The 23,760-nt window shown below is 43.4% G+C and overlaps 1 protein-coding gene across 9 annotated transcripts; it reads right to left on the reverse strand.

The window, feature by feature from the left end:
• Positions 1 to 3,312: 3,312 nt before the first annotated feature.
• On the reverse strand, positions 3,313 to 23,702 carry sacm1lb (SAC1 like phosphatidylinositide phosphatase b). Of its 9 annotated transcripts, XM_080307731.1 has the most exons (21): positions 23,548 to 23,702; positions 23,050 to 23,147; positions 21,690 to 21,764; positions 21,456 to 21,583; positions 20,120 to 20,269; positions 17,673 to 17,732; positions 16,925 to 16,958; positions 16,444 to 16,545; positions 15,230 to 15,367; positions 14,982 to 15,067; positions 13,878 to 13,964; positions 13,723 to 13,791; positions 13,496 to 13,575; positions 13,301 to 13,399; positions 13,079 to 13,217; positions 8,855 to 8,924; positions 8,279 to 8,351; positions 6,455 to 6,548; positions 4,812 to 4,904; positions 4,672 to 4,729; positions 3,313 to 4,595 (listed from the first exon to the last, which is right to left on the reverse strand). In XM_080307731.1, the coding sequence occupies exons 1-21, from the start codon at positions 23,574 to 23,576 to the stop codon at positions 4,459 to 4,461; spliced, it is 1,899 nt and encodes a 632-aa protein (XP_080163857.1). In that variant the 5' UTR covers positions 23,577 to 23,702; the 3' UTR covers positions 3,313 to 4,458. The 9 variants fall into 9 exon arrangements, 5 of the variants coding, with proteins under 5 accessions (XP_080163857.1, XP_026039229.2, XP_080163856.1 ...); XM_026183444.2 differs by lacking the exon at positions 15,230 to 15,367 and having other exon boundaries at positions 23,548 to 23,700; XM_080307730.1 differs by lacking the exon at positions 23,548 to 23,702 and having other exon boundaries at positions 23,050 to 23,356.
• Positions 23,703 to 23,760: the final 58 nt, after the last annotated feature.

Raw genomic sequence — 23,760 nt, forward strand, 5'->3', positions numbered from 1 at the left:
TTTCATCGGTCAGGGAGGCGCTAACCTGTCACAGTTAAAAGGGAGTTTTTCCTTCTCACTATAAGTGTTTGCTCTTGTGCGGTCGTCTGATTGTTGGAGTGTTCTTTGTAGGATCTTTCACTTATAATGTAAAGTGCCTTCAGACAACTGTTGTACTGATTTTGCTCGATATAAATAAAACTGCAAGGGTTTAGAAATATGCTGAAAACTAAATATCAGCAGGTCTATGACACGATGCTGACATTCTAAACATGGGGTAGCCGTGGCTCATAAGGTGGGTTGGAAAGTTGGTGGTTTGCTCCTCGCTTGAACGTGCAGACTGGAATAGCTATCCATGGGCAAGATACTAAAGCCTGAGCTGACGCACAGTGAATTGTGTGAATGTGAAACAAGGTGCATATACAGAAAAAAGCACTTTGAATGACTCTTATAGAAAAAGCACCGCCAGCTACAATCCAACCGGTCAGTTTTACATGAGTCCTCGTGATGTTGTTTGTCAAAGGATTTTTGTATTTTCCTTTCTTCTGATGATCATGATGCACCATGATAGTATCATTGTGCAGAGTCACACTGCGTGGGGATGTAAAAAATGTCAGCTGTAAAAGTGTGATCTGGCTCACTGAATCCCAATACCTGAAAACCGATTACACATTGATGGACACATTTATTTATTAATGTACTGTTTTTGGTGTACTGAAACTATTTAGCAGCTACCATACTTTATACACACGATACCTGAAAGCCTGTTTCTCTAAAGTGAAAAAATAAAATGTCCATACCCATACAAAGACAGTGGGAAGCTGTATTTTATTCTTGGTGTTTTGCAGGTTTGACCTGTGGGGGGGTCGCCCAGCATGTTTCTCTTCTTGAACATTCAGGTTAATCTGATTTGGTATTTTAAGCTTCCCTGTTTCGTCATCAACTGATCCTCGTCACAGCAAATTAGTCCTTGAGTACACCGAGGTAATTGTTGTTATGAAATGACACTGTATACAGAAACCTAAATCTAATTCAATGTAAACAGTATAGTATTACTGTTACTCCTAAAATCCTTTTGTTGAACAAGAGTGAAATCTTTGATTAATTACTGCCACGATTAGTCGATGACTAATTTAATAGTCGACATGTTGTTTGAAGCTTTGTAAGACCCCAAAAGACGCAGTAGCAGGATTTAAGAGTGTAATAACGGACCGAGACAGAAGCACTGCATGTACAAGGATGCCAGCTGCCGTTAAACCCCGAAGAAGAAGCAGCTGTGTCCAAATTCAGGAACCGCGCATCCCAGCTCAGTTTACAACAAGCTAGTTAGTTTTAATATTACTCTTATTATTCTTTCTGGGTCACAAAATAAACGTTTAACATATTTTCAGGCGAGAATGTAGCTGTGTAAACCTCAAATATCTGCTCAGTTTATCAAGACACCGCATATTTTCAAAAGCGCTCCGACGTTTTCGGAGACGTCTGTTACCCACTAGCTCGTTAGCTAGCCGGGAGGTCAAGGGTCACTAGAGCCGTGAGAACACCGGACTCCCGGCAAATCGTTTTCAAACCCACCGCCGTCTTTCGCTGCTCAGGTTAAACATGATATATGAGTCACTTAGAGAACTTAAAATGTTATTGTTTGGCTTTTTTTTAGTATTTTATTTGTTCCTGAGTAAATCTCTTTGGCTGAGATTAAAGTTATAGTTTTTACACAGCTGAATAAACGTCAAGCAGACAGCTGATTATCAGAAGTGTGAGATGCTCAGAATTTACTCCGGTGTCCTGTTATATTTTAGATAGCAAGGAGCAGACGGCTGAGTTTATTAAACAGTTCCTATAATAAACACCTTTATTTAGAAACATCTTTGTGCATCAAATGCTATAAAATCAAAGTTCAAAGTACTTCAGTCATTACGCTGATATATGACAGTAGTTAAGATCACATCTAATCACATCCTGAAATAGTCTTCAGCAGTAAACACGAGTCGCTGCGAGGAGGAAACAGATATTTTGCAGCATTCAAGGAGGTGAAGAAATATATAAAAATATTATTATGCTCTCACACACATTCTTAGTCAGCCAGACTCATCACAGAGACAAAAGCCTTCAGCTCAGACTGTCTGGACTGGAGCTGACAGTAACTGATGGTAGTGTAAGCTGAATTAAGGCACAGGTGTCTTCAGAGTAGATTTCCCCCAGCAGGTGCACGGGTTTTGCATGTCCTTTATCCTGTCTTCCTTCTCTCACCCCAACCGGTCGCAGCAGATGGCCCCGCCCCTCCCTGAGCCTGGTTCTGCTGGAGGTTTCTTCCTGTTAAAAGGGAGTTTTTCCTTCCCACTGTCGCCAAAGTGCTTGCTCATAGGGGGTCATATGATTGTTGGGTTTTTCTCTGTATCTATGAAGCACCTTGAGGCCTTGTGATTTGGCGCTATATAAATAAAATTGAATTGAATTGAATCTATCTATAAATATCACCCTGAAGCATCAAACCATATGAATTAATCTGCCTGCAAACACATTAGTCACAGAGTTTTATGGGGTTCCACTTCTCAGCTGTTCTCTATAAACCTTTACATTAAACCAACAAATGATTTGTACTTCTTATTAACATAACCACAGACCAAATTCCCCTCTGAGATCCAAAGATGATAACGGTAATTCGTTGGTGCTGTGTTGGACGTTCCTGAGGTACAAACTACATGTTGAAAACTCAGCGTTCTTGTTCATCCCTGAGCTGATTTTGAGAACAAAGTACAAAAAGGCTCATCTGCACTGGTTGATACTGCGACTCTACAACAAATGACGGGCACACCTGTAATTACATAACTGCTTCATGCAGTCTCAGTTCAGTAGAGTTCATCTTGACAATAAAGAGATAACAGTTAATGATTATGTGCAGTTAGACAAGTAGGCCACCATTAAACAGTAAGGTGTGACTTAATGATAAAGGGCAAAATCAAAGCTGAAGAGGCAGTTTGCACACACACAGTTCCTTCCTGCAGCCGTCACAGCGGTGCCGTCAGATTCAGCTTTCTATAAATCTCTATTTTTACCTTTTCTACTTTCATGCTTGCTTTTTAAAAAGTGTTTTACTCATGTTTTCATACTACTGTAAGGTGACCTCGAGGGTCTTTAAAGGCGTCTCCAAATATAATGTATTATTATCCAAAGATTGGAATTAAATGAGTGCGTACTAAGTACACAGGGAGCATGAGCTCTGTAGTGCTTCACCATTCATTTGGTTTTACAGACTGGACTTCACAAAAACAAACTTCAACAACTTCAAGTGTTTAAAAACGGGAAAAAGGAATCTGACACCAAACAAATAAATTTGAAGCTGAAAAAACAAATTTATTCAACACATTTTTTTATTTTAAATAGCAAAACCCCGACGCAGCTCCACACGGGTCCCTGTGCTGCCCCTCACAGCCCGCTGAGCTCGGGTTTGTTCACTGTCACAACAGCGCTGATTGTTGGGCTTTTTATCTTTTATATTGTAGATATTTGTCTTATTAATAATAATAATGATAATATAAAGCACACATAAAGCATTTGAATTGAAGTGATATTGAAGACTCCAGGCGTGTTTTCAAAATACATGAACATGCACAGACCTAGAGGACGAACATTTTTATAAATGTCATTTTTAATTTGGAGCCAAAGAAATGACATCGCCCTAACATCAGCACACTATCAGCCACGATGGTGTCTCTGTGAAGAGAATACTGTTTCGATTTGATTTATCCTTTAGTACCACAGTGACACAGATGGAGTGTTTTTCCTCTGGTGAAGTGACATGCAAAATAGTTCAATGTAATACAAGAAAACGAGTTAATGACAACTTTCTTTCTCAAGGTCCAGGGTTTCCAGGATGAATCCCCTTTCTTCATCAAGGGACCGTTTTTAACTCCACAACCATAAATCGTGTTCTAGCTGACTGGATTCTGAAGGACAAGCACACTTGGATCCCTGCAAACACTCCAGAAAAGAAGCTAAAACCATTCAAGCTAAAACTGATCTTAAAACGCAGACTATGAACCACAGGCAGTGTCTAACCTAGGACACACCAGTTCTACATGAGAATTTGCAAATGAGGAATATCTTCACAGCTATGCTGTTTGAAGTCTGATCCCCATGTTTTCATAAAAGGAATGAGGTGGAGAACAACAAGAAACACATTTAAACAGGTCCACAGCATTCCAGTTAAATGAGGAACAAAGACATCGGGTCAGAACAGCTCCTGAGTTCAGTGTCGAGTTCAGACAGACCGTCAGTCCGCTACAGTGTGGAGAGCAGCAGGCCTGTGCACTCTTCAGTCTCCTGCTGTGGTGCACAAAGCCACCCTCGCTGCCCACCAACCTCCTCGCTCCAGCGTTAGTAAAGGCTCCAGGCCTGCTGATGCAGATAAAGTGATGACGAGGAAGAGGACGAGGTGGTGAGTTTGCGAGGGCCCAGCTGCTTTCCACACGCACACATTCAGTCCAGCTTCTCCTTCTGGACCAGCTTAGGAGCGTCTACAAAGTCCCGTCCATAAAAGAGGATAAGCCCACCGGTTACTGCACTAGCTGTTCCCCAGAACAGGACGTAAGCCAGCGTCTCAGCCCACGTGTCACCTGACAGGAGACAACAGGTCGAACTGCGTCAGTGGAGGAAATTTATTTGCATTCAGTTTATTGCAGTTAGTCTTACCGGCCATTAGAAGGCAGATTATACACATGGAAAAGGCAACAACCATGATGATGGGCAACTAGAAGAAAGAAAAGCGGCATCACATTAAAGACGTCAGAAAAAGAAAATGTTGTGAGTCGAGCTTCTTGAGCTCTTCTTACTGTCAGAAACTTCCAGTCCTTGGGGTCTCGCAGTGGAGTGGTCCAGTCAGCTTCATCGACAGCATAGTTCCCCAGAAATAAATCGATGGAATCCTGCAGGAAAAACAGCCCACCTGAACTCTGCTTTGCAGCGGCATCATCACAGGTACGCTCTTCTATATGAATTACAGTTTTAACTGTGTTTTGTTGCAAAAGATTTTGCAGTGACTTTGAAGTCTTTTTGTATGCAGGTTTAAGATTTTACCGATGTCATTACTGATCTGTAGAATGCAACAAAGCAACGAGGACCACACTGAACACAGCTTAACAGTTTTTGTCTCTGCTTACAAAAGAGCAACCAAAGATGTCTTTAAGGGGATCAGCAGTTATTTCACTGAAGGGTGTGTAGCTCGTCGAGGTCATGGCTTTAAAAGAGTGAGACTGGACGTGTTTGAAGACTTTTCACCTCTCATCAGAGGCTCCTTCATTCTGGACTGTTGTTAAAAGAAGTGGGGAACATGGCCCCGTCTCTGAGCTTTTCTGAGCTCATATTTTTCTCATGTTAAACATGTTTCCATGTTTGATTCGGACTAAGAAATATGGCTTAATGAGATCTGCAAATCACTGCATTCTGTTTTTATTTACATTTCACAGTGTTGTCCAAATCTCCACAGCATCAGTGCTGAGCCCTGCTGCTCACGGCCTGATTTTAAAAGAATACGTGCCTGTAAAGCGAACTCTACCTGCAGCGGTCTGATCACTCATAACATGATGATTATGTGAGAGTCATTAGCAGCTTGTATTATTGTGATATTGCTGTAGTATCTGATGGAACAGATTCATTTCACTTTGCAATATGGCATTCACACTATTCCACACTGATGAAGTAGCACATAAAGGACGACCTGAACCCACCAGTGACGTGTGGTCAGCAGAGGTCATCATAAAAAAAAAATAATGATAATCAAATAAATGAAATCGTTTCTTTATCGAATGGTTTGATCTATGAACTATTTTTTATGAAACAATCTGATTGCACACACTCACACAAACTGTGCCCTGCCATGCAACGAGGCACTGATAGGGGGCGCTCGTGAGTCCATGGTGCAAAAAAGGAACAAAGGGTCGGTGTGTGGACTTCATAAGTAAAGGTGAGACCATAATAAGGTTAATTTAAACAGTTTGTACGTGTAAAGAACGCTGATATGAAACATGACCTGTTAACTGCTGCCAATCAAATGGGAGGAAGGACCAGCTCAGGGCAGCAGCAGGTAGCAGTGGTGCTTCTGGTCTGCAGCAACTCCTGCTGCTGTGATCATGTGTTTCTATTTGATAAGGCAGTCGTCATTGCTGCGTTAGACTCCACGGAGCATTTCCATTCATAATTAATCTCTCAACATCTGTCTCAACCGCTGCCGCTGTGCACTGAGGCAGCTACCACTGACTTCCCACTAAATGAATGCAGAAATCAGGTAATGAAATGCTACTAAAAAGCAATATCAAATGTCCAGAACAGCAGCAGCTGCTTCACCGGCAGCACGAAGGCAGGAAGTGCCTCTACTAGCTGGCTGGAGCCAAATGGTGAATAATTTACTCTGTTGGGTTCATATTTTTGTAACTCTGACTCTGGTGGATCAGCCATGAAGCTCGTCTCTGGTACCCACCTGTCTAAAGCCATCAGAGAAGTTGTTTTTGTAATATCGGATCATCGAGTTCCAGCCGTCCATCAGCAGTCCCCAGTGTGTTCTCTTCCCTGTCCTGAAATATGAACATGAAATTCAGCACCATTAAGAAAAGCAGCAGCATTTACAGCTACTTTATCATTTTAATAAGTGTTAAAGTACAGAACTCACAGGAAAATGAAGGAGCTCAAGGACGGTCCGCAGAGGAGAACCTATCGCCAGTTAGAAACTTTCTTTAAGAGCAAGATCCAATTTGGGTTTTTGGTTTTGCCCTCGCAAACAAAACAAACTGTAATATTCTGATGATGTGCGGCTGTAGTGATCTTTAAATATTAGACTTCTCTGCAGGCTAGAACCAGGTATTAACCAACAACACTAACCAGCAACAGCTGCAAAGACCAGGCAGGACGCTCTTCCCAATCACATCCGTCTAGGTCTCGCTGTCACTGCCCTCATCAGCACTGAAGTCTCCCAGCATCACAGCAGAATGAACACCCTTGAGAACCTCGCCATGTCCCAGTAGCCAGCCTCGAAAGCTGCGGATCAGTTCACCAGGGCTCCTGCTCTTGCCCACTGCCCAACACACAATGGACCCAACCCCTACAGCATCTCCTGTGGGTGTCAAACCTACAAGAAGGCGGGTCATTTCCTTCTTCAAGTTGGCAGAGAACAGTGGCCTGGCCACCAGGCGTTCTCCGTCAAGCTCCCTCTCCAGGCCTTGCTCCCAGGTTGGGACCCCGATAACCCTACTCTGGTGGTGCCTGTTTTCGGACCCGGAGTTAGCAACATCCCCCAAGAACCCGAAGAGGAGAGCCCTGGCCCCTAGCCCTGCCAGTGTAGCAGAAATGATGAGGATGATGATGCAGCAGCAGCCGTTCTTCTCTGCGTGAGTAGCTTCATGTTGTTCGTGTGTAATTTACGTTGAGTAGGCTAACCACGTTATTACATTAATGCAGGTAAGGTGAACTAGCAAACATCATCATAGCTACATGCGGCTGTCTTCTTGTTTGATGGCAGATACTCCCTTCACCCTGGCCAAAAAGGCTAAAATGACCAAAGAAAAAGAGGAAAACAGCTGAACATGAGAGGTTTTTGGACTTTGTGTGTGTTCTCCATTCTTTAAGCACCGGTTTGAGCACCGTTTAAGCACCGGCACCGTTTCAAAAGTACTGGTTTGGTACTGGTATCGGATAAAACCTAAACGATACCCATCCCTAGTGAGGAGTTCAGAGGGTCTCAGAGTACTGTTGCTTCTCCTTGCAAAGAGGCCACCTGGAGGAGGTGGCTGGGAAGAGGGAGGTGCTGCCATTCTTGCTGCCCCCAATTTGTATTTTTAAGTAGGAAAACAGTTTTTCCGTTGGGTCTGATGCTGCTAGTGTCTTCCTCACAGTGAGACATAACATGTTCATTAATTACTGGTACTGTTCTCGATAATACTCAAAGCCAAGATGTTGGTTTCGTATTGAAACTGGAAAAGTTTGATCGGTGCATCCCGATCTACAATCCACATTATTTTGGCTTTTCTGGGAGCTTTTACTGTGTGTTCAATGAACACATGAAAAGCATCACCGTTCCCTTTTTTTTTTATTGCAACTCTAAAGACTCCTTATATTTTAACTGAGTACAATCGACTGTAGCACAAGTCAGAAACAAAACGCTAAAAGGAAATAGCTACTCCAAAGAAAGAGTGGGTGGTTGCTTTCACCTCATTATGGAAGAGACGACTGTCAGTTCTGATGGCACAACTTGAAGACAGGTAGGGCTAAAACAAAAACCTGTTAGCATGTGTTTGCTGTGAACACTCACCTAGTGAAGTCAGTCTTTAAGGCACCAGTTCCAGCATACTGCTTGGCACAAGCGTCAGCATTGTCTGCCCAGGCTGTGTGTGAAACACAGAAGAGGAGGCAGAGCAGGTCATTTACTAATCAGAGAGTTCGTCGTTCAAGCCCTGGCTACTCCAGTCTGCATGTCAAAGTATTCTTGAACGAGACACTGAACCCTGAGACGCTCTCTGATGCATTCACTGGAGTATGAATGTGTGGGAATGTTCAATGACTAAATGTTTTATAAAGTTATAGTCTAACCATGAAGCAAAAATGTCAAAGAGTGCAATAAGAGACCAGTCTTCTGCTCAGTGTGTGTGTAAAACTGTGACAAAGACTAAATCATGCTGGCCAGATAGTAGCTGGGACAGAGCATATCAAACTGAAGCAGTGTTTACCACACAATGCCCTTTAGATGTCCTGTAAAAATTAGTGGATCCAAAAGGTTTTGCGAGCATGCAAAGGACCAGCTGCATATTAGGCAGGGTTTAGATATGAAAACAACAAACTCTGATTAGTTGTTACTACTCAGGCTACAGCTGTGTGAGGGAACACCCACCATTCTTGTTCATCTTCTCAAAGTCTGTCTGCTCTTCAATCCGCTGGCCTATGTGGAGAACTCCCATCCTCTAAAGACACACACACACACCTTTTGTCAAATGCTCTCGAGTCTGAATGCCACTGTTTTCTAATACAGCCCTGTTTTAACTCGTTTAACCTCTTAAGCCCCAACGCCCCCTGATACGGGGGCAAAAGGCAGGGGATCAGTTGGGCTTGGGGCTTAAGAGGTTATGCAAACATTTTCCTTGTTTACCTGCTGCCTTCATTTAGAAGAATCAAAGCAAATATAATCCCACTGCAAAATGGTATGGAGTTAATTTCAGTGCATTTGCAGACAGCAGTGGGACTACTTTGACTGTAAGGTGCCAGGAGGAGCACCCAGATCTGAAGAACAATCATAGACACAGCAGGGTTTCAAAAACCCGCTCAGCAACAAGTCTGCTATTCTCAGAGGAACAGGTGACCTTGGAGTGATGTGGCCTCTGTCCCTACGGACACAGCTGCAGATACTACAGTGCAAAGCAGTACAAACAGAACGTTTTGTTGTCATTGGTTAGCTTTAATGCACCAACTAAGGCCAAGAAGAATTGCAGACAGTTACATCTAGGGCAAATTAATCACGTTTCAGGAGAGGAGACGTACTCCTGATCATGATCAATGACCAGTTTATTGACATCAACAGATTGCTGCTCAACAGTCCTTCAGCTAGATGAACTCACTGATGAACTGTGTGCTCAGATACTTTTATTTGCTCTTTGATGTCATATTTATAATTTGGACAGAAGCAGATGTTGACATGATGGTGAAAGTGTAAAGAAAAACACCAACATAAAGGCCTGGGACTGATTCAGTTCCATTTCATTTATTTATTTAGCACCAACAGACAACAACAATCACCTCAAGGTGCTTTGCAAAGCAAGGAAACAACCCTACAATCACACAACCCCCATGAGCAATTACTTGGCAACAGTGGGAAGGAAAAACTCCCTTTTTACAGGAAGAAACCTGCAACAGAACCGGGGGGGGGGGGCATGTTGGGGGAGAGAGGAAGGAGACGAGAGCGCCAGCTGTGAGCAGAAAGGAGGGCTTGTTGTTCTTGCAACAAACGGTTGTGTAACTCTGCTCATATAACAATCAAGTTGTGGATTTGTTGCCCGGACACTGAACTGTGCGCTGTTGGACCCAGGACCCATGTGGCTGTTTATGTTCCTCCCACTGCTACCCCACAGCTCACAGCTGCATGGGACATTATTCACTCTCCCATTGGCCGGTTACAGACTCAGCTTACAGCCTCTCTGGTGACTTCAAACACGTCACTGCCAACTTCACACAATATGTGGTCGGTCCCGCCAGGGGGGAGAGACTTTTAGACCTACTGTATGCTAATGTCAGTCTCCTCTGTACCCCCACTGGCTGGGTCAGACAAAAGCTGATTCAGTTCACCCTCCACTATGCGCCTGTTGTGAAGAGGGAGCCTGTGACCACCAGTAGTATTAGGAGGGGGTCGGAGGAGGCCTCAGTGGAGCTACAGGGCTGTTTTGTGACAGACTGGGAGACTGTGAGTGTTTCACCGACTACACCTTCCACACCGACTCCACTGTCCCAGCTCAGACATTGTTATCCAAATAACAAGCTGTGGGTGACGAGGACATCAAAGCCCTCCTCAACGACAACAAGAAGGCCTTCAGACTGGACAATAGAGAGGAGGTGAGCATGGTTCAGTTACTGAAAGGTAACATCAGACAATAATTACCGGAGAAAGCTGGAGCAGAACAGCATGAGCGAGGTGTGGAGTGGCATAAAGACAGGGGCTCCTTAAAAGCTGGGGCCGGTACGTTCCAAGCGATCTAAGCAGGTGACGTTGTGAGACTGCATCCCAGCGATTGGCTGGTCAGTAGCGTCACTCGATGAGTCATGAGAGCGTCTCGTTCATGAAAGTCAAACCTGCCGTTCTTGTAACCCGGCAATGAGGGAAATACGAAACAAAGCCACGGTCCCCGAGTTTGACGAAAAGCCAGAGACCGAGCAGCGGGTATATCGACGCCTCCACTTCCACCTTTTTTGTACCATTCATGTTGCATACTAACTACGTTACAGGATGCTAGGCAGCAATGACAACAACCAGGCACATTAGGTGCTACTCAAGTGTAAGGAAAAACCAACTGTGGTGAGCCATAGCAAGCTGATCAAAGTAGGTCCGATTAAAAAGGGGCTAATGTGCTCAATGTGTTTTTCAACAGATTTGACACTGCAGTAAACGCTCAGCCACTCTCTCCCTCTGTTCATGAGTCTGAGTCTGCAGAGGCTCCCAGTGCTGAAGACGTCCTGCCCTGGTCCTGTACCAAAGTCGACACATTCCAGTGACCCCAGGATTGCAGACCTGTGTCACTGACTTCCCAGGCAGGCCTGGAGGACGCCATCATCTACCTGCTCAATGGTGTCTATGCACATCTGGACCAGCCGGCGAGCGCTGTGAGGGTCATGTTTTTTGACTTTTCCAGGCGTTCAACACTATCAGGCCGACCCTCCTGGGTGATACGCTGACAGCGATGCAGCTGGATGCCTCTCTGGTGTCCTGGATTGCTGATGCAACATTGTGTGTCAGGTGATCAGCAACACAGGGACCGTCCTCTCTTCTTTCCTCTTCACCGTGTACACCACAGACTTCAGCCACTGCACAGAAACCTGCCATCAGAGGTTTTCTGATCATGAATGCATCAGTGACAGTGAAGAGGCAGAGCACTGGGGGAAGTGGGTTGAAGTGGACATCGTGGAAGACTACAAGTCCGTTGGAGTACATAGATAATAACCTGGACTGGATTAAAAACAACACTGCACAAGTGGTTAAGGTCTTTTAACATCTGTCAGACGATGCTGTCTGTTGTGGCAGTGCCATCCTCTATGCTGCTGCACGCTGGGGGAGCAGGCTGAGGGTCACAGATGCCAAACACTCAAACTGATCCGTAAGGCCAGTAATGCTGTGGGGACGGAGCTGGACTCCTTAAGGTGGTGTCGGAGAGGCGGATGTTGTCCAAGATGAGGCTGGACAATACCTCCATGACGTGCTGGCCAGTCACAGGAGCACGTTCACTGAGAAGCTGAGTTTTACCCATAATGCACCACTGAACGCCACAGGAAATCATTCCTGTCTGTGGCCATCTCCCTGTACAACTCCTCCACTGATACAATAGTACAATAGCGCACATCCTCTGCAGTGAAAGTAACGACATTTTATAGATTAGAGTAAAATGTACACGATATATATTTAATCTCTGTAATATTGTGGATATTTAGACTCGAGCTAGTTCAGTCTGTTACTGTTCTTATCATCTCTGACCACATTGTTAGGGATCAGTGAAACCCCAAACAGACCAACAACCTGAAGGAAGCATTAAAGCAGAAAGTGGCCACTTCAAGGCTGCTCAGACTGAGCACAGTGCAAACAGGTTACACAGATTTGAGCCTTTACCTTTATACAGGCTTTGTATCAAGGTGTAATGTGTACAATTAATCATCACCAGTTAAATAAAGCAGTATCATGTTCGTATCAGTATCACATGCTGTTTATTTATTTGTGCATTCTTTCTGTTTACACATGAAAGCACTTCTGTAATTTGGCCTCTGCACACGTACTGTGTTAGATTTTAAACCAAATAATGACCTTCAGCTCAGATTTAAGGAGTTTAGCAAAATTATTACATTAACTGATTTGCAGTTAATGAAAAATGAATTCCAGCAATCTAAAAGGAAATACGGTCCAATGGAAGCGAGGGAGCTCAAGGACGGGTCGAGAGCCCAAATAAACCACAGAGCTCACCAAACCTTTAGGGTAACCAGCTCAGCCATCAGTAGAATTCAGAATTTAGCTTGCAGGGGAAAAGCAGACCAGCACAGCTCAAGAGCAGTATATGAAAAACATGGTTGTGCGTTGCTCTACCTCAAAATGTCGGGGTCCTTTCCACTGACTGGAAAAACTTCCTAAAACAGGCTGGATTCCTGTTTTTGTTAAACCCTTGAATCACTTTAGTCACATACTGACTGTTGGGTTTAAAATCCTTGTGGTGGTGAACAGAAACAGAAAACATGACTCATACGTCTAAATGTGTGTAAGTGTGCTTGTACAGTAAAGTACTTCAAGGTTTCCTGATGGTGCTGAAGGATAAGCAAGTTCTTGCATGTGAGAACCATTACGCATTATTATATGTGACTATGCATTTAATACCTGCAGCTGTGACTGAAGAGAGCGTCGGGCCAGCAGGCTCTGGATGACATTTGTACGATCCAAACAGTCCATGCAGTTGCTCCGAAAAGTTCCCTCCTGATTTAACAGCACCTTTCCATCTGCATCCACTAGGAAATATCTGCATCCATATGCACAACATTACTTCTCATGAAGAGTGTATTACTATTGGACAGACACAAGCTGCTCTACTAGCTCACTGACCCAAAGTCATCCTGCATTTCAGCAACCATGTCCAGTAAGATCTGAAGGCGGTGCCACCTCATGTGGCTGCACTCCTTATGAAAGTCAAAAGCTATGTACCTAGACAAAAGCGAGGCTTTAATTACCTGAGGAAAGCAGGATGTCGAGTAAATGCCAGACAGATGAAGCCTGAGGCTGAATTAGTGGTAATCTTACTTGATCAAGCCATTACCCAAGTTTGTGACCATGTTGTCGAATGCCAGCTCCAACGGCTTTTCTGAGCCTTTTTGGTTTATCTGTGAAAGAACAGAACAAATAAAACAAAGAGCCTTTGCAAACGATTGCATATGGGTATGTGTGGGTTTGCTGTTATTTCATTTGACTGTGAGGTTATATCATGGTCTTGTAAATGCAAAAATCAGTAGCTAACGGATTGTTCTCACCAAGTTCAAAGTGACTTGTCTTCCATAGAGGATGATCTGGGAGTCAAAGTGTCTCTGGAATCCGTCCAGCTACGACAAAAACAGGAAGATTTCAGAAATGAAGATAAACAACAGGTATTTGTTTTTTCACTTGAATCTGCATGTAAAGAACTTACATGGTTGACTGTTTTGCTGATCTGTGGTTTTGGTTTGTACCTGAGATTAGGCCTTTGGGACCAGTAGAAGGGGATGGAGCCTCTGGTCTGCAAACACACCATTAACAACGAGAATTTGAAATCAGAGGAGAGACCCAGAGAAGGCAGAGTTTCTGAAGCGTGTCTACAGGATGAGCCCATGAAGCTCTTGGTCGCTCAAAAAGACCCAACTGTGGAGACATGTATGGCTTGAGATATTAACTTTAATAGATTAAGCTATACATCCATACGTTACATTAAACCAGCGCCTGTGTGAAAATAGCTGAAATATCCAAACAACATGAAGGGTCCCATATTTGATCAAACACATTGTCCCTACTATGTAACTCGCATGTTAGGTAACCCAATGACACACATTCCAGTACAGTCCACTGTCTCCGAGGTTTAGATGGGGCCTTGTCCGTGATCCAGTTCAAAAGGACGCACTTGCTTGCACAGATGTTAACAGCCTGTAAAGCTGCTTTTCTAATCTCCCCGATTTTGTCATTCGGAGCAGCAAACACGACGGGTTCAGCGGCAGCAGAGATCTGATCCAGGTCACACTTTATGAACAATACTGCTGTATTTTTCTGCATGAGCACAGACAGTGAGTGAGGTTGTCCACCTCTATTTTACACTTAGGGCAGAGTAAGGCCTGAGTTATATACGTGGGCTCGGTGTGAGACTTGCATTTGGACTGCTTTTACTTCATTGCACTCAGATATTTAGCATTCTCCCAGACTTGGTCCCAGGTGCCTTTGCAGTGATTTAGATGTTAATCTGTTGAATTTCTGAACACGATTTGTCTTCAATCATCCAGGTAAGTAAATGCCACACTCGCTCACAGGTCACCTGATGAAACGCTTCGTCCAGATGAACAGAATCAACTTTTTGGAATTTTTCTGTTTCTTCATCTTTTTACATTGTTTTTAGAGTAAACTTTTTTGCACCCTGGGAAGCCAACAGACTGAAGGAAGCTTTTGGACCCATGTTCCTTCACTTACTGACCATTTTCCTATTTGCTATCGTTGGTCTGAACGGCAGATTTCATGTAATCTCTGCTGGAGCACTAAGTGTTTGGCTCACCTGAACAAAAGAAGCCTTTGCACCGTTGTACTGCACTATCTGCTCTGTTTCCACATAGTTAGCAGCGTGTCCTTCTGAATCAATGCCTACAACAAAAACACACAAACACACACAAAAACTGTTGACAAACTCGGTTATCTGAATCCTTCAAAGTCATGAGGAGCTGATTAGCTTGTCACTGACTTGAGGTGCAAACGCACTGACTCCACTATGTTCAAATGACTCGTGCGCTCGCTGCATGTACCCACCTGCAGTTAAGCAACGTGTGCGCTGGGCCACTTGAACAGGTGGAGCCAGGCTGTGTCTGCTACACTGCTCAGGTGGATAGTATGTGTCAAACACAGCAGGATCCTCCCAGAACAACAATATCCTTTCTGTAAATTCTTCTAATCTTTTTAGTGTTGTTATAAAAACAGAAGAAAATACCACAAAATGCATTTACTGAGAACATTTCTTCAGAGACATAAAGCAGCCAGAACATTCGGTCAGGGCTCAAAGTAGGGCTGGTTTCTAGAATCGATTCGATTTGAATCTGGGAAATTTTGCCTCAGACAGTCAGAAATATTATAACTCAGATCAGCACATTTACATCTTTTTGTATCTATAAAAAGGAAGCTGACACTTTCCAGACTTTATCAAAGGTGTGAGCGTCACAGCAGAGGCCTTTGTGTCAAAGCAGCTGAAGATAAAACAGAAACACATGAAGGAGATTTTCCTGTTCTGGGATTTTATAAAAGTATTCTGCAGTCGATCAAAAACGAAAGAAAACCATTAATCAACAATGAACATCACCTCTGACGTTACAGCGGTTTGATTAGAGACACGGCGTTTTGCATTTTGTATAATTTTAAAAAGTTTAAATTTGTTCAGAAGCCTGTTGAACGGCAGAAATTAGGTTTTCTTAGTAAAAGGAAAAAACAGTGGCCGACAGCCTGTAAACAACGTAGACTTGTGCGTAACAAGCAAGCGAATAATGAAGAAAACAGATTTGTAGACGGGAAACTGTTGTTGAAGTACACAGAGAGAGGGAGAGAGCTGTGCATGACGTGCAAAACAGCAAAAGTCAGAGTGAATCCATGACGATGTTTATGTGAAGCTTAGTTTGGATCAATGTTGTTTGGAGAGAGATAAACTAACAGCTTCTGAATCAGCGCAAAAAGGGCGTGAACATAAAGCTCGACCCGCCGACACATCAGAGTCAGCGAGCTTTCAGCCCCGACCGTGTCCGTGGCGTCGGTGAGAAAGTCACAGCTCACTGATTCTGATCCGTCGGCGGGGCCGCGCTGTGTGTGTTGATATTTTGTGAAGTTTCACCTGAGATTCTGGCGTTTTGGGCAAAATAAATTCATATTAAAAAAATCTGGATTTTAATGACTCGATATCACGTTATCCAAGCGAGAATCGATTTTAATCGATGAATCGATCATCAAAACCCAGCCCTAGCTCAAAGGACATAAATTACCTCGGACATAGTAGCGGACCCCTGCTCTGAAACAGCTCCTCCTGGAGATAACGCTCCACTCAAACACCTTTCCACTGATGCAGCTCGACTTCACAGTGATGACTGATTAGCACGTGTTAAGGACACAACAGTGCTGACAGGAAACATCACCACATGTAGGGATATGATATTAAAGACTCATTGCCAAAAAAAATTGAGTATGAAACATTTGTAAGGTTTACTCAAGTTTAGTCTAGTGGTACGAAACATCTACACTGCGGTACATTTTTAAACAACGTCCTCTGGATGTTTTTATTGTTATGTTATTACTCATCTGATAGTTTTCTGTCAAGAAGAAGAAAAAGGTGCTCCAGCAATCACAACAAAGCATTTAGAGCGCACAGAACAGTCTGCTTCAGTGGTCATTAAATGACACCGTCCAGTTCCACTTTACACAGGTAACATGAAAGCTGCCATTCACTAAGGAAACAGGAAAGGATACAGCCGTGGACAACAGGAAACACAAACATGTGCAGCTGTGAAAGGAGAGCAGCGGTAAATGTTTCTATGTACAGCAGCAGAATATTTAAACATGTTGAAATGAAACTGTCTGCTACAGGCGGACCTTCTCCACAGTTACACATATTTTGGAAAATGAAAAATGGACGGTGAGCTCAGCAGCTTTGCTTCTGTATAGAACTGCAGGAGACAAACTTATTAGCTGAAGCCGTTTTGCAGCTACACATCTGCTGTTTTTATTTTTCCCGATGACACGATTCACTGAAAACAGCATCAACTCCTTAAGTCGTCTCGCTGACTGACTTGAACATTTCAAAGTTTCCATGACACAAGCTCCTTGGTTACGTTGGCTACATGTACCATCGTTTTCCTGCTAAATCGTAAAATGTTGCTGGAGTGAATTCACCCTGGTGCCTCTGGCAGCAGGTAAATGATCAGTACATTAGGAATTTTCATCAGATGAGAGGGTGCTGGAGCTCATCATCCTACCTTGTTTTGTGCCACACTTTTCCTCACTCCATCACTTTGATGGTTGATGTTTTCCTCATCAAGTCATAGAAATGCTTCTAGTGTGTTTTGGATTACTGCAGCCTTGCCTCTCTTCTTTTCTTAATTGCTCACAATGAAACAAACTCTAGAGCCTTATGGACCGAAGGGATTTCCTTCACCATGCTAAATGTTTTCTTGTGCTTTTTATAATCTTCCTTACTCACTAAATAATTGGATCTTACCTCTGGCTGTGCTATGAATTCTCTCAACAAGTGTCCGTTCCACACAAATCGCTGATCTGCCTGAAACAAGAACAGATACAGAATTGCAAATCAAGCCGAAGCTACTATTAACTGAGATAACGTACAGTCCTCTGTCCTAAACCACCCCGTTCTTTATATTTTGTTAAGAAAACAGGAAATAGGTGCAGCAATTTATTGAAACATATTCTAGCATAAATGATAACACAGCTCATACTGAGTTCTTACAGTCCTAACAAACTTGAAAGTCAATATTTGGTATGACCAGCTTGAGTTATCAACACAGTCTCAAGCCTCTTCAGCAGCTTCAGGAATGGGAGGCAGAGCCTTCAGTTTTCAGGCCCCTCTTCTGTGGAACCAGCTTCCAGTTTGGATTCAGGAGACAGACACTATCTCTACTTGAGATTAGGCTTCAAACTTTCCTTTTTGCTAAAGCATATAGTTAGGGCTGGACCAGGTGACCCTGAATCCTCCCTTTGTTATGCTGCAATAGACGTAGGCTGCCGGGGGATTCCCATGATGCATTGAGTTTTTCCTTTCCAGTCACCTTTCTCACTCGCTATGTATTAACAGACCTCTCTGCATTGAATCATATCTGTTATTAACCTCTGTCTCTCTTCCACAGCATGTCTTTATCCTGTCTTCCTTCTCTCACCCCAACCAATCACAGCAGATGGCCCCGCCCCCCCTGAGCCTGGTTCTTTCTTCCTGTTAAAAGGGAGTTTTTCCTTCCCACTGTCGCCAAAGTGCTGCTCATAGGGGCTCACATGATTGTTGGGTTTTTCTCTGTATGTATTATTGTAGGATCTACTGTACAGTATAAAGCACCTTGAGGCGACTGTTGTTGTGATTTGGCGCTGTGTAAATAAAGTTGATTTGAGTAGTTCTCCAGGCATGTTGGAGAACATTCAGAGATCTTCTTTGGATGTTTTGCTGTCTTTTACACTGTTTACACTGCTTCAATAATGTTGAGGTCTGAGCTCCGAACAGTGTTATGTGAGGTTTTCAGGTATGATTCTCCTGGACTGGAAGCATGTTTGGGGTCAAATGTAAAATGCTGCTGTCAACAAGATGTTTTCCAGAAGTTCTTATATAGTGGAGCAAAATCTGATGGTGCTTTTCTTCATTCATAATGCCATTGATTTTGATAGCTGCAGACACTCACTGTTGGACCTCTCTTTAGACCTCTGAGTGCACAGCGATGATAATAAGAGCCAAATGTTTGGATTCATCACTTCATGAGACTTGTTGATTTTCAATCCTGTTCTCGTGTGATTCGGCATACCTCAGCATTTTCTCCCTGCTTCCCGTCCTTAACAATAAATTCTTGACAGCCACTCTGCTATCATTCCTGAGGAGGCTTTGATAAACAGGCTCAACTGACAATCCAGACGCATGTCTCATGTCCTGTGTCCAGGTCCTGTAGCTTTTACTCTTTCCTCTATTCGGCCTCTGATTTTTAAGAAGCACCAAACAGTATAGGTATGTTTAAGAGCTCTTTGGCAATCAACTTGTTGGTGCAAAAACATTAAACGGTGTTATCTTTGCCATATTCAAGTAGAAATGGGAACAAATGATGTTGTTTTATGATAGGCTGCCTAAACAGACTTTAATTTAAAACTTGTTCACTGCTTAGTTGCCTTTTTGTGTGTAGACACAACCCAGGTTCATGCCGTGAGTTAGGAGCCTGAACTATTGCTCAAGAGCACTTTCAACACAAAAAAAGAAAATCAGAGTCTGGCTCCTTGGAAGCAAAGTATATAGAATTTTGTTGGATTTCCATATTATGATCATTTATCGCTGTGTGTCCAACATGTTTAACCATGATTTGATGGTCTCACCCTACCCGAGGTCAGAGATACAAGCTCTCCAAAGTGCTGCTCATAGGGGCTCACATGATTGTTGGGTTTTTCTCTGTATCTATGAAGCGCCTTGAGGCGACTGTTGTTGTGATTTGGCGCTATATAAATAAAATTGAATTGAATCTTCCTCGCTCACACTTGAATGAATTAAACAAGTGCAGCGTTAAAAAGCTTAACTTTGCTGGTCAACACCCTGTTAGTGATAACTGGTACATGTGGAATTAGTGACTGAGACACGTCCATATTTTAACAAAAAACCAACCTCTAAACCAGGGGCCCCCAGGCCTCGAGGGCCGGTGTCCTGCAGGTCTTAGATGTGTCCTTGATCCACAGCTGATCTAAATGGCTAAATGACCTCCAGAGGCCTGGCAATGAACTAATCATGTGACTCAGGTGTGTTGACCCAGGGTGAGATCTAAGACGCCGGCCCTCGAGGCCTGGAGTTGGACACCCCTGCTCTAAACCATTATTGAAAAAAGAAGTGCTTCCAGCTAAGCCCTGAACTGCAGCCACACAGTCGTCCAAATACACAAACAGTTCAAAGACTTTACATCAGAAACATCTTACCCTCTCCAGAAGGCTCATCTCCTGAAACTCTGGGCTGGTGTTTGCCAGGCGCTGCAGAGTGTGTGTCAGATCATAGTCGGTTGCAAAGTAGAAACCGTCTGCATGAAGCATGCTGTTAATCATGGACAGGAAGGTCTTGTTGTCTTGCATCTGCAACAAGAAATAAATCCAGCAACAAAGCAAGAGATACACACGAGCCGACAATACAACCTGGGTGAAGCAGCTGTGATCTCTGCTTGAGCAATAATGTTTCACGTAAGGAACATCTGAACATGCGTACAAAGGCTACGTTCACACTGCAGGCCAAAGCACATCACCCTATGTGACCCGTATACGACCGTGCTGTGACAGTGTGAACGGCACGAATCCCATATTTTCAAATCGGACCTGGGTCACTTTCGTATGTGGTGCTGAATCCGATACATATCCGATGTTTTAGAAAGCGACTGCTGTTTGATGGTCATGTTGCATGAAATCTGTCTTTTACGCTGACACAAGACAGACGCCAATTATCAGCTCCGGAGAAGACAAGCGAGACAGCACGGCGGTAACTGGAGACGGAGCGAGTCAATGGACAGAAACTGAGGTTTTGGACTTGATTAGCATATGGACAGTTTATGGAGAGTTTATTGAACCATCTGACAAATTTGCTTAAAAAATTAATTCAATTAATTGAATTTTAACTTCAGGAACACTGTTCTGGGAGTGCACTAACTCTCCAAAGACACGCCCGTGGAGATCACTGGTGTCCATCAGTGAGAAAGATTATCCACACGCTCGTTCTCGATTCTTTCACAAACCATAATCTTGTCGATTGGACGTCCCAGTAAATTTAACTTCCTGTCAGATTGTGCAATAGAGGAGATGTTGGGCCGTAGTACACAGCACAAACCAAACACATTAGCAAAAATACTTCAGGGGTCATTTGGATTTGTTTTCTATCCACAGGACACGGGGACCTGACAGGCACCGAGTGGACCATGAAGTCATGAGCATACCAAAGTATCTACCATCAAATGTGAGGCCAACACGTGTGCTCCACAGCAAAGCCTAGCTAAAACTGGGTCAACAGCACATCCATCTCAAGCTCAGCAGCAAATCTGTAACACAATGGCTGAAAAAAGACAAGATGGTGATGCAGTTGCTGCATTTAAAGTTCAAAACTCTCTGGACTTTTAGATTTCTGTGTATAAACACGTGGCTGCAAACCTCAGTGAACTGAAGGAACTCTGTAAAGAAGACAAAAGTCCTCCACAATGATGTGTTTCCTTTGTGTTACTGCTGTTAAAGGTTGTTCTGCTAAATTCTACTAAGGCGCAGAATCAGAAGACACTACCTGGTTGTCTGTGAGGTGCAGTATTGTCTTTTTATAGGAGATTACGTCAAAGTCCAGAGCCTTCCACACAGCATGGCCCAGCAGATCTCCCACCTTCCTCTTCTTTGTGATGACAACCAGGTACATGCCTTCCAGAAAAAGGAGAAAGCAGAGCAAAAATGCACTGGATTATCCAACTTCCAATATTTCACAGTAGAATAATGTATCTCCATACTGTGTGCATGCTGCTCTTACCTGCCACTAAGCGTATAGTTCCCATCAGTCCACATATTGGCCTGGTCTCAGCTGATGCAGGGACATCCTGTCTCACTGAGAAGGGCGACAGGGACACAACAATGGTTTTTACGGACACAGGAAATATATCTGTAACATCATCGAAGCTGGGATTATAACTAAGGAGGCCATCTATTATCGTTTCATGATCTACTCTCCAGACTTACTGCAGCCCAACAGAGAAAAGAAATCAACTGAAGATCAGAGAAAATCTTGGCACTCCCACAATTTCAGCCCACGCCAAAAAAGAAATAACAAAACAATAACAAATAAGAAGGAAAGTATCCTCAAACGTGTTTAACACTTAGCCACACATTGTCTTCAGAATCAAAATACTCTGTGGATGTTATGTGGTCAAATATCTTATGTATGCAAACGCGCGGTCCAACTTCTTATCTGGTGCACGTCTTTTATTTTGACAGCGAACGCGCACCACTTATGTGCAGCCCATTTATACAAGCGCTTTTAACTATGCTTTAAATCAAACATTCACACTCTGATGGATCAGAGAGCAACTTGGGGTTACTATCGTGCTCAAGGATGTTTACATGCAGACGGGAAATCTAAATCACTATCTGCCAAATCAACTAAATTTAATGGGAGATGTTTTTGTTTCGTTTTTTATAAGATCTAGAAAACATTTCCTATTTTAATGTTCACACAAAATACAGTTTAGCTAGATATACTGAAGTGTTACTTAAAGTGTCTTTCTTATTGTATTTTTATATGTTTTTATTGTACTTTTTATATTCCTGTTGTACAGCACTTTGTTTAATAAATTGCTTTATAAATAAACTATGGCTCAAATCAGAATCAGAATACTTTATTGATCTCTAGGGGAAATTAACAGTGCTCCAGTCCAAACAGTAACAAAAACAGACAATACAGGAAGTAAGAAATAGCACAATAAAAAGTGTCTATCAAGACTGGCAAAAAAATCTTTTGAATTTTATAAACTTTCTTTAATTCCATATTTAAATAACAATAAACTTAAATGCCATTTTGAGCTGCAGCTCAGCATGTGGAGCCGATCATCTGCTACCTGTGCTTCAGTCTACATGCCAAATATCCTTCGGCAAGGTAGCGACCCGGGCTGCAGTGTGACTGTTAGATGGAAAGCGCTTACACAGAAACAGCTGCGGGGTGAATGAGGCAGGTTGTGTAAAGTGCTCAGGCAGAGCAGAGCTGTCCATTCACCATAACGAGCAGAGGTTTTCTTTGGGCTTTTCATTAAAGGTTTAAATGGTCTCAGTCGTTTGTTTTCTTCTACATTTTTAGACAGCATCCCGACCTTTGGCAGGGGGCGTGTCCATTTGCTTACCTGTTAGAGTCATCTCAGTTGACACCCTGTCAATAGCCAGGACATCCACGGAGCCATCATCACAAGCTTCTATGTAAAACTTCTCTGGTGTGGTGCGCCTGATGCGAAAGACAAGACCCGGTTTAAAAGCCACCATGAGCCCGTGGGCAGCTCACATTAGCAGCGCTGAAGGAGCCGGTTACTGCTCTGGAACATGGCTCCATCACATCTTCTAACCTCGCTTAGAAGCTCAGTTACTAAGTTGCGTTGCTCGCGTCCATATTTAAATGTGTTATTTAAATGTGATTAGAAACAACTGAAATTGTTTAAAAAAACAAAACAAGTTGGGATAAAACGGACGTTAGCGTCAGCTCCTCGACAATTAACGAGAAGCTGACGGAACGTAACTCAAACGTGTCGTTGTAGTTACACTCCTACTAAAGACGGGCACGCCTCTCCACGCAGCGTGGACCGTAAACCAGGCTGTGTGATGTTACTGTTTCGTTCTGCAGCACTTACAAGCTGAAACTCTGGAAGGTGTTCGCCATCTTTGCTCCCGAAATCTCAGTGACGTCAGGCTACTTCCGCCGTCAGCTGTGAGCGCGCGAGCGTTTGTTCCACCTGCAGCGTGAGCGAGCTCCACGTGCGGCCGGACACCGGAACAACACGGTTCTGTAGAACAATAAGCAGCATTGGTTAAAATGCCATCTTTACATTTCCATGTAACGCCTT

The sequence above is a fragment of the Astatotilapia calliptera genome, chromosome 11 (genome assembly GCF_964374335.1).
Source record: "Astatotilapia calliptera chromosome 11, fAstCal68.1, whole genome shotgun sequence".
NCBI lineage: Eukaryota > Metazoa > Chordata > Actinopteri > Cichliformes > Cichlidae > Astatotilapia > Astatotilapia calliptera.